At 41.5% G+C, this 11,475-nt stretch overlaps 1 protein-coding gene across 1 annotated transcript; it reads left to right on the top strand.

The window, feature by feature from the left end:
* Positions 1-797: 797 nt before the first annotated feature.
* aqp4 (aquaporin 4) lies at positions 798-7,379 on the top strand. The gene is made up of 5 exons (XM_089007629.1): positions 798-886; positions 2,587-3,037; positions 3,111-3,275; positions 5,474-5,554; positions 7,146-7,379. The coding sequence occupies exons 1-5, from the start codon at positions 798-800 to the stop codon at positions 7,377-7,379; spliced, it is 1,020 nt and encodes a 339-aa protein (XP_088863755.1).
* The last annotated feature ends 4,096 nt before the right edge of the window (positions 7,380-11,475 follow it).

The raw sequence follows: 11,475 nt of genomic DNA, 5'->3' as shown, positions 1-11,475 counted from the left end.
CCTAAACTACCAGTAAGACTAGTTTGCTGGCGAAGTTTCTTGGATAAGAAGTGAAACGTCCGACACCTTCAAAGAAGTACAGATGACGGCTGAAGAAACCTTTTCATCGATGCACCTATTTGACTGTTTTGTGTGGATTTTTACATACGGGTAAAAATGACCTACAACATAATCAATGTGATTTTTTTTCCAGCATAATATGATGGTTAAGAATATTGATGACACACAGAAGGATTGTTTTGGCTTGGTTGTGTTTCAATAACAAAGACTGATGAAAAAACAGCAAACCTTATCAATTACAGGTACATTGATATATGGTACCCCTCCGCATGTTCTTTATGAGAAAAGGGCATGCTTACACAACATACAGTACCTGATGACAACCACAAAACAATGTCACAATACAAATGCTCACATGATTTTTCAACAGGAGAAATTTAACACACTGCAGTATAATCATACGGCAAACAAACCAGATACTTGGGTTTTATAGAGAGGATTTATTTGGTGCCGCTGATACTCTGCCACCGTGCTGCCCATGCACACAGAAACACACAGACACACACACACACACACACACACACACACACACACACACACACACACACACACACACACACACACACACACACACACACACACGTGTGTGTTCTATTTGAGGGCTGGACAGCACGCAACCCACCTCATGAGATGAGACTGTTTGACTCAATTTACGGTCACTCGCTTTTACTGGTTGCATAGCGAGTAAAAATCCCTGACTCTTCCCAATTTGCAGGCATTATAACTCCTAAGAGGTGATGCCAGGCGTGCAATCCCAAGGCACCATTGCAGGATCACGTTCGAATGACAGAGGTGCCATCAGCTCCACGCAACCTGCTACAGCTATGTAAGTACTGGTTGACTGTATGTTACTGCATTTGCCTGTTTTATGAAGTGACAGCACAGTGTTCAATTACTTTTACAAATAGTGTCAACCAGCTATGGATTGTATGGTACAAAATGTTACGATCCAGCATTGATTTGCAAGAGTAATATCCAAATTGTTGCCCTGATGACACAACAAAAAGCACAACTAAATAAAGAATTCATAAACAGCTGAAGGCATTTAAAGGCCGAGAAAAAGTAGCTTATTTAATAAAGCAAAAGTTTTAAGGACATTTACAGCAAAGTAAAGAAAAAAATAAGTCCTGTTTGAAAATTAAAAGACCATAATGTGCAAATGATACTTAAAAACGCTGAAAAGACTCAACTCAAAGGATACAGAAAAAAAGCATATCTTGTAACATTATTATTAACAACATCATGTATTAACAGGTACATGTTGTATAAGCATTTTACTTCCTAGCGCGTAGTAGCGCCTGAAAAACAAAAATCTTGGCCGCGTCTGCTTTTCAGCAAACCAAATTTAGATGGGAATATTTTGAGACAAAAGTTTCCTTGTTCAGTTTCATCTGTTTTGTGAACTTTCTAAAGTGGATTATGCACATACCATAGATTGTCCAGAATTTGAGAATTTTCAGTTAGTCAAATTAAGATGAACAGATGGAAGATCTCTTAAGTTGTTGCCTCCGGGTAGAAGGAAACTAAGCAGTGGAAGAACATCTTCCGGCTTTTAGGTGAAGCTATCTTAAGGGGAGCTCCCACTGGGTTTCCTGGCTTAAGTTTAATAAACACAATTCAAAGATCAGATACCGGGTCCTTTTTCGTTTTTTTGCAGTCTTCAATTTGCAAACAAAACCAAAGCAAAAACAAAAAACGTGACTCATTTAACAGAAACAGCAACACTGCCTTTTAGTGGATAGAGGAGGGGTGTACCTTTCCACATGTGAATGTTCAAACATGAATATAAATGTGCACCGCAAATTTATGTGAAAAAAAACACCAACCTTTCCATGAACATAAAAAGCAAGCAACATTCAATACTTTAGACTGCGAATTAATGTGTAAAAATAACAACATTTGTGGACTGAAGATGTGCCAGTGTTGCACAGGCAGTTTTGAAGTGACCATAAAAATGATTGTGATGCATCGTCGTCTTTTCAGCAATACAATGTTGGCGCTTATGAATGATAAGGGCTGATTTTGAGTATGTCACAAGAAGGTCTCATGCCATATTAACAGCGCTAGCACCGGCTTTTTAGACATGCCATATATTAAAACACTAACTGAAAAGATGGTTACAATGCTTAAGAAATTAAAAATCAGCATGTGTGATCTCTGCTTTAGATGTTAACTCAACAATAAATTGATTACATATAAGAAAATGCATCATTTTCACAACCATGACTGTTGCTACAACTTTTTATTCCTTGCAAATTTTGATTTTATTTATCTCATGAAAAAAATAATACAACTGCCACTTCGACTATTTACCAGTTGGTCTAATGTAGGATTAAATTATTCCTAATGGGAAGATGAGACACACTGTCACTACTTAAATAAACCAAAGCTCAAAGTTTAAAGTAAAAACGTGAACACCGCTGAGAACAAAATATTTTCACTATGGGAGACATTTGTAAATGTGTGTGCAGATCAGTGTAAATCTGTGTGGCGTATGCAACATTTTTTTCATTTTATTTACCACAGGAGCAAAATGATAGGAGTGGAAAGTTTAAAGACCAAGGAATTCTGGAGGGCTGTAGTTGCAGAATTCCTGGCCATGCTCCTGTTCTTGCTTCTCGGGGTGGGCTCCACCATCGATTGGCACTCAAAAACCTCAGATACAGGAGATGTATCGTCAACAATCCCAGCTGGATCGTCAGCAGTCACAACTGCACCGCCAACACCTGACCCCCAGGTCCGCATTTCGCTGTGCTTCGGCTTAAGCATTGCCACCCTGGTGCAATGCTTTGGCCACATCAGTGGCGGACACATAAACCCGGCTGTCACGGCGGCAATGCTCGTAACCAAGAAAGTGACCATAGTAAAGGCGCTGTTCTACTTGGTGGCTCAGTTAGCGGGCGCAATTGCAGGTTCCGGGATTGTGCAACTTGTCACACCCACGAACGTAAAGAACAGCAATACAGGCATTACTTTGGTGAGGACTCTGGATAATATACAGTAGGTTGTCTTTCTTTTAAAAATAATAATTGTTAAAAGTGTTTGCTCAGGTGAATGCAGACATGGGGGTGGGAAAGGGCTTCCTTGTGGAGCTGCTCTTAACATTCCAGCTGGTCTTCACCATTTTTGCCACATGTGACTCTAAACGCACTGACCTTGGTGGATCTGCTTCCTTGGCCATTGGATTGTCCGTAACGATTGGTCACCTATTTGGGGTGAGTAAACTAACAATAATTTGGTTGTAAAATGATGGTGAATTACAGGCAGCGAGGACACCAGTATTTTGCTGCTGTTATTCCGTGCAATGTATTTTCACAGTTTGGCAGTCATTCACTGCCAAAATTTATTCGGGAATTAAAGATATGACCGATAAAGCGCTAGCCATGGTCTCTGGCAGTGGTTTTTCTTTTCGATGGGGGGGCAGCATTTTCATTTTTTCCATGTTAGCGCTTTGTTCCAGCATCAGCTGTTGTTAAAGCGCTATGTAAACCAATATGTACAGTATGTATAGCATTGTATTTTGAATCTAAGGTTTCTAACACTGTATTGAATGTTTATGTAGTGCTCAAACTCAATATTCTGTGGGTCCTGGAATTCAAGTGACAATGACACTGGAGTGGACACATTTTGGCACATCTGGCAGTAAATGGGTTAACATTGAATAACACTGGGTGGTGTGGTATTTGTCCACATCTAGCCATCGATTACCAGACGCATTGCCTGCTGTCCCGTGGCCTCCTTGTTTTTACCATTCCTTGTATTTTACTTCAATTGTGTATTTTCTTGTGCTTCCAAATTTAGTCACAAATCCAACAACATGTGTGCGGCAATATTTGGTTTATCTGTGCCAAATGAAAACCTAGAGGGTTCAATTGTACCTCAGACGGAGCATTTTGATGTCTCGGTGGGGAAACAGATCAATACTGTCTGACGTTCTCTTCCTTATGTCTCGGCAGTCTTTTCTTCGCCAAAATGACATCCGACACCCTCACAGTTAGATCCATCCATTTTGCAGACCGATCTTCTCCTCATTAGGGCCATGGGTGATGCTGGAGCCTATCCCAGCTGTCTTCGGGCACTAGGCGGGGGGCACCATGAATTCGTTGCTAGCCAATTGCTGGGCACACAGAGACAAATAACCATCTACCTACGCTCACACTCGCACCGAGGGACAATTTGGAGCGTACAGCGTGCCGTGCATGTTTTTGAAATGTGGAAGAGACCGGGAGAAAACCCACGCAGGCCCAGGGATTACAGACGAACTCCACCCAGTGACGCTCGACTACCGGGCCGCCCTACCAGTTACTTTTAATGCAAGGCAATTAATAAAGTAGGGGAATGGAAGCGTGAAGCGGTAGAGATACTTGACAGAATATTCTGCTGTATACTGATGGAATGACTTTTAGAATCACGAGATTCTGTTCTTCTATTTAAACGATGACTAAAATAATTGTGAGTTGCAGCCATAAGGTTCTCAGTGAGTTGAGGGTTCTCGATGACCTCTCGACACTTGCAGACCAATTTCAAGTTTCTCCATTTTTTTCGTAGCAGCCTACATGAGTACTAAAATATTTTCACTTTGAGATCCCTCTGCCATCTTTCCTGTTGGTCTCAGCAAAACCTGTTATGGTGGCACCATGCCTATATTTATAACATGATAAATATAAATGTAGCACTCTTCAATCCAGATGTGTCGTCAGGGTAGTCAAGTGAAGCCCAGGACTGCCCCTTGCTGACCATTTTCTGTGTGTGAAGAGCTAAAGGACAGAGGGCCCGGGGACCAAATCTGGCCCGCCACATCATTTTATTCAGCCAGCGAAAGCAAACCAAACTTGTGAAATGTCATGATCCTTGCTAAAACCCAAACCAAAATTTCAAATTGTCCCACGTGACTGACTCTTTAATAGTGCTCGAGGTCTGGATGGCACTGCGTGTCTCTGGTAGTTTGTTGTCAATGGTGGGAACTGCCAAATCGTTCCACAAAGCTAAGAGCTGCTCTGCACATCTTCTCAGACCCTTGTGTCTCATCATTAATGAGATATTGATCTGCCCTTTTATGACCACAAATTATCATTTTAACAATACCAAGCTGTGTGACACTGCACTTCTGTGTGCGAATTCACACCCACGTGCCCATCTTTATTTGTAGTTATCACTGCATGGCAACCTGCCTCTGAGACCTTGCCAAAACACGCCTCGAATGCCCCTGTCCATCATGCTTCACGTCTCCATCCGACTCCACACCAGATTCAAATAAGCAGCTTATCAGCAAGCTTGGAGAGGCTCATCATTTGAATCAGTTGAGTTAGAGGAGGGAGACACCCACTGAATTGCTCAAATGATTTTTCTTTTCTTGTGTTGGAATATTCCGCATTATTGTGACGAGTAACTTTTGCCTTTTATGACTTTGCAGATTCCTTACACAGGAGCCAGCATGAACCCTGCTCGTTCCTTCGGCCCAGCAGTGGTCCTGACAAATTATACGAATCATTGGGTGGGAAAGCTTGATGATGTCCTAGAGCAGGCGTGTCAAAGTCATTTTTTGCCGCGGGCCACATTGTAGTTATGGTTTCCTCTCGAGGGCCGTTATGAATTTGGGGAACCCATTAGAATGTTTAAATCCCTTCAAATATTACATATAGAGCACACAGCAAATTAATGAATAACTCGTTTTCAAATCTGAAGTCAAGAATAATGACTTTTATTGTGGTTGACATCCAAAAATATGAAATTTTGGCTCAGATTTTAGCAATCATTATGGAATTTAACAAGTTTGATTTGCTTTCGCGAGCCAAAAAAAAAGATGCGGCGGGCCAGATTTGGCCCGCGGGCCTTGACTTTGACACCTGTGTCCTAGAGTTTGAAAGATTGGTTTAGATGGCATGAATGACACTATTGTCACATCCGGTTTATGAATGAGATTACCCTTGGCAAAGTTTGCTGACCATTCATTTACCCTACTCTTGTCCACTTTATGCTATGTGCTACAATACATTCAAAAAGTATAGAGACCCTGGATCATAATCTGGCCTAATTTGGGGTAAAAAAGATGCTGAGCGATTTCTCACAGATCTGCATGTAGTTGAGTTCTGCCAATTCACAGATTACAGCCTATTAAGTAACAACACAATCTATTTACCAGGTACAACATACAGTGATACTTCAGCGTACGAACGTAATTGGTTCCCAGAAAGTGTGTGTAAGGTGAAAAGTTTGTCTGCCAAACATTTATTTCCCATAAGAAACCGTTAAAATGAGAATGTCTGTTCCCAGGTCCCCATAAAACATAATTTTCTACTAAATAAGCCTTAAAACTACACAAACTATACCTTATTTTATGTATAATAAATGTGCCATTATATTGCTACTGTTTCTCAACGTCTTCTATTGCCTGAGACCGTTGCTTAGACAACACGGAAATACCCTTAGCCACACACGCACCCTTAATAGCTTCCTTGTTCTTAAGGATGGTAGCAATGATCGACTTAGCATAATGGTTCTGGGACGCTAAGTCACACAAATGCACACCTCGTTCATGTTTTTCGATGATCACCTTCTTCTGCTCGACCATAATTTTCTTTTGTGTTCTCTTCGTCTTAACACTAGCCTATGGCGGGGCCTTTTTCTGTCCCATAAGAGCAAAAGTAATCCACTTGATAACAAACCACGTCTGCACTCAAAGAAAGGGGGTGGCAACAACTAGTCCGCCAGCCACCGTGCCGCTGTTCGACCGTGTGGTTTGGTGTTCATCCGCCGAAAAGTAGTCTGCTAGCCCTTGCCGCTGTGTGGTTTGGTTCGTCCGCGGAAAACTAGTTCGTCAGCCAAGACTATACGCTCGCAAATTTAATGTTTGCGAGGCAAAAACTTCATGAGCTAAAGCGTTCGTAAACTGAGGTATCACTGTATTAACGTAGCTTCCATTTCTTCTTAGACTTTGACTCAGACAGGTTGGTTTTGGTATGGGAGCAAATAGCTTTTGTAGATGTGGTGTGCTTTCTTGGTTTTCATTTTACCTGTGTGGGGACTTCATGATTAAAAAAAACATGGATAAGATGTTAATACTTGTATTTTGTACCCCTCTCTAGGTTTACTGGATGGGGCCAATGGTGGGTGGTGTCGTCGCTGCTCTCCTATATGATTTCCTGTTTTGCCCGGACTGTGGCAAGCCAAGTCCAGGACAGGTGATTCCTAAGGACCAAACTGTTAACTACAAGGAGGTGGACAAGGACGGGCCAGGGTCCATGCAGCCAGTAAAAAAGAAGAAGAGGACCGATCGGAAAGACCCGCCGCCAACGAGGGAAGTGCTCTCCACTGTATGACGATCAGATTCGGAATGAGAATGTAGAGTAAGCTACTGTATGGACAGAATGACGACAGTTTTTGGCTTTCATCTTGAGTCCCCCGACCTTACACCTCCTATCACTTCAGATAATTCATTCTTGAATGTGTTTACCGCCCAAGAGGGTTTGTCCACTGAACAATTTTCATGACATGTTGCCATATCACTTTAATAGCAGCGGAAAAAGGCTGCAGTCCAAATGGTTATTCATGGTCCACCAATTTACGGAGGATCTTCATTAAGCAACAATGAACAAGTCAGGGCCTTATTTTAGAATTAGTGTCACATTTACTTCTGGTTAAGAGTAATACGACCCAACTAAAGGTAACTGTGGTAAGGTGGCCTACTCTTCTCTCTAATCGGTAGGTTTTCCACAATTGCCATATGTTAAGGCAATTCGCTATCAAAACATTTTTAAACATCTTTATTCCCTTTTGCATCATTTTGTTTTTCTTGGACTTCCTGATATGTCACATCCTGCCCGCCTTTACATGATGTCACATCCTATCCTTTATAAACGCTCTCCCAACACGTGCCATCTCTCTCTCTGGCCCTCTTCAACCGACCTCACAATATCCCTGCTGTCTACAAGATTAAAATAATCTTTTTTGTTCAACACCTCGGTTCCTGCTGATTTTATTACCATCTTCTAACACCGTGAAGAGCCATGAACCAGAGGGAACGATAATTTTAACCTATCACCATGTATTTACTGTACATTTGAACCCCGTTATTCAAAAGACATTGAGACCAGCCCGGCCCACAAATAGGCTATAGTTGATGCCCATTGAAATGAATTGGTTCACATATTAAAAAAGGCTAAGCATTCTCATATAAACCAGAAAAAGCTGAACATTCAATGCAGAGAAAGATTGACTTGACACTGCATTGAAAAAAAGCTCTTAACAATGGATGAAAAAAAAAAATCAATTGGGATAGCTGCCTCACAGTTCAGAGGTGCAGGATTTGATTCCGGTTCCAGCATTCTTGTGTGTGCTTTGCATGTTCTACTTGTGCCTATGTCCCCAGTAATTCAGTTTCTTCCCACATTCCAAAAACATGAAAGGCACGAACACTCTAAATCAGGGGTGTCAAACTCATTTCGCATCGTGGGCCACATATGGCCTCAGTAGATGTCAAGTGGGCCGAAGCATTAAAATTATACCGTCTATGCTATGTTCCTTTCCTTTCGGCTTTTCCCTTCAGGGATCGCCACAGCGAATCAATGTCCTTCATCTAACCCGGTTTTGTGCATCTTCTATAAACAACCAAAATACTGAAACTTGTTGAAAACACACCAAGCACAAAGGTTTCCCACACATCTCTGTAAAAAAATATGACGTGGTTCATTTTTCATTGAAAACTCTACACTCCTTATCTGCTTTTCTCCGTTTGGATAATGACATTTTGGCTAATAAGGGTGTTGAAACCGCGGTTGGAAAAGCACAACTCTGCTCCTAGTGGACAATCCTTGAATTGCACCTCATAAAAAAAAAAAAAAATGAATTCTGTGTCGTTCGTGCATTTTTCCACTTTTAAATTATCCTGCGGGCCTGAGCAAACCACCTTGGGGGCCGGAACCGGCCGGTGGGCCGTATGTTTGACACCCATGCTCTAAATTGTCCATAGGTGTGAGTGTGAATGGATGGATGGATGGATGGATGGATGGATGGATGGATGGATGGATGGATGCGTGGGTGGAGGGAGGGATGCGTGTGTAGAGGGATGGATGCGTGGGTGGAGGGATGGATGGATGGATGGATGGATGGATTGATGGATGGATGGAGGGAGGGAGTGAGGGAGGGAGGGAGGGAGGGAGGGATGTGTGGGTGGAGGGAGTGATGCCTGGGTGGAGGGATGGATGGATAGGTGAAAAAATATCAAGAAACCAGACTGAGAAACTGAGTTATTTAATGGCAGCACAAAATGTACCTAAAGTGAATGAGTGTCTTTGTTTTTAGTCTTGTTTTACAAAGATGATAAGTGATGGCACTGATCGATTAGTGAATTAACACATTACAGTCGATTGCTGATTTTTGCATAAGGTGCAAAATATCTGATGATCTGATCCAATCGTTCAGGTCTGTGTAAAGTTAATTTATCAGTGCATAGCCGTATGCTCTTGTGAAAAGATTTATATTTTTTTAATTTACACTGAAATAAGTGTACTTCATACTCGGAGAATATATGGTTATTGTAATAAATTTCATGCACTGGTTTACCAGTTTTACTCCATCATTGAATAAAAGATGGATGACTCGGTTGTTTAGCTTTTCATTTGGATTCAACTGTGGCATCATCTGTTCTGGAAATTGGTGCTGTGAATTTTATGGAATGTGATAATAAAGTTTTATCAAAATATTGACTACATAACTATCGACGCAATACATGAGAGACGAATAGCAACTTTTAGCTTTTGATGATCGACTACTCAAAATGTTTTGTCGGATGGGGGTGTGTGCTACAATTCAGACCTTTTGTAGAAGCAGGTAAAGCATAGAGCATACCCCTAACAATAAAAAAGTGCTTCACCTAGAATAACTTTTGCATGACTAATTTATTTTAAGTTTTCGTGTGAACTAAATCCATTGTGATTTGTTTCTCATCGTCATTGACACAAATTGATGTCATCACAACCCTACCTCAAAATACTCCCGTGCGCGTACACACACACTATCAAAAACACCCATGTACACGCACAGATACACGCGCGCACACGCACACACGCCCACAAACACGTGCGCGTACACTCAGAATGTGAAAACAGCGTCACATAGTGGTCTCGTGTAAAATAAAAGCTCACCTCGTGTTTCTCCAGGGGAGGGCGTCCACGAGCCTCCAATGAGCCCATTCCATGTCGCACTTTGATATACAGTACTTACAGTACAGTACAGTCTGAAGCGGCAGAAAGAAGCAGCCACTGGCTCTGGATGAAGAGGAAGGACCCTTGTTGGGCTCATAGGTCTCTTTCTCTCTCGCTCCCTATCTATCTATCTATCTATCTATCTATCTATCTATCTATCTATCTATCTATCTATCTATCTATCTATCTATCTATCTATCTATCTATCTATCTATCTATCTATCTATCTATCAGCTTGGTTTATCTATCTATAGTTTATATATCTCTCTATCTATCTATCTATCTATCTATCTATCTATCTATCTATCTATCTATCTATCTATCTATCTATCTATCTATCTATCTATCTATCTATCTATCTATCTATCTATCTATCTATCTATCTATCTGTCTATCTGTCTATCTATCTATTCATTCTATAACATCACGTCCAGTGTTTCATGATTCTTCTGTCCAGAGGGGAAGGAGTGACGATATCGGGAGAAGGATGCTGAGCCCTGAACTGCCAAGCAGGAGACCAAAACAAAGGGCAGAGGAGGTTTATGAATGTTGTCTAAGAGGACATGAAGGTTGCTCGGGTAAGAATAGGATGCACAACACCGGGTTAGATGGAGGACACTGATTTGCTGTGGCGACCCATGAAGGGAAAAGCCGAAAGGAAAAGAAGACAGTACAGTACTGTCCAACTCAAGACATGTGCAGCTAAGCCTGTGACTGATAAGGCCCATCTGACTATTTTGAAGTTATTTTCTCCAATATGCACGTCTGTTACACCACAGGCCTCCCTCATCTGCTTTTGATCATTTTAATTAATCGGAAATGTAAATATATGTGCTCTATCCCTCTGTGTGCACGTGTATACACACACACGCACATACATATATACAGTGATACCTCGGCTTACGAAAACTTTAGCTCACGAACTTTTCGCCTTCCGAACGTTAAATTTGCGAGAATATAATCTTGGCATAAGAACTATTTTTCGGGAAACACATGGAGCGCCACAATGAGTTCGTTCACGAACTAGCCGGTTCTTGGAGCTGGAGCTCTGAAGTGAACAAAGAGAGTAGTATCCTAACAAGGAGCTGAAAATGGCAGCAAACTTTTTTTGTCCTCTATTCCCACCAGTCTTCTTGAGTCGCACATGACACAGGAAAGTGAGACGACAGAGACAACAAAAGTGAAAAGGTGATAAAATAGAAAACACAGTGAA

The sequence above is a fragment of the Hippocampus bargibanti genome, linkage group LG11, assembly GCF_051943395.1.
Source record: "Hippocampus bargibanti isolate YZ-2025 linkage group LG11, ASM5194339v1, whole genome shotgun sequence".
Taxonomy (NCBI): Eukaryota; Metazoa; Chordata; class Actinopteri; order Syngnathiformes; family Syngnathidae; genus Hippocampus; species Hippocampus bargibanti.
Note: the sequence above shows the minus strand (reverse complement) of the source record. Positions and strands in the feature narration are given on the sequence as shown.

Excerpts from the sequence above, each read along its gene's own strand:
- aqp4 (XM_089007629.1), top strand. The coding sequence starts at position 798 with ATGCCAGGCGTGCAATCCCAAGGCACCATTGCAGGATCACGTTCGAAT. Across the intron at positions 887-2,586 it reads ACGCAACCTGCTACAGCTAT|GAGCAAAATGATAGGAGTGG; the intron begins GTAAGTACTGGT and ends TATTTACCACAG. Across the intron at positions 3,038-3,110 it reads GCAATACAGGCATTACTTTG|GTGAATGCAGACATGGGGGT; the intron begins GTGAGGACTCTG and ends GTGTTTGCTCAG.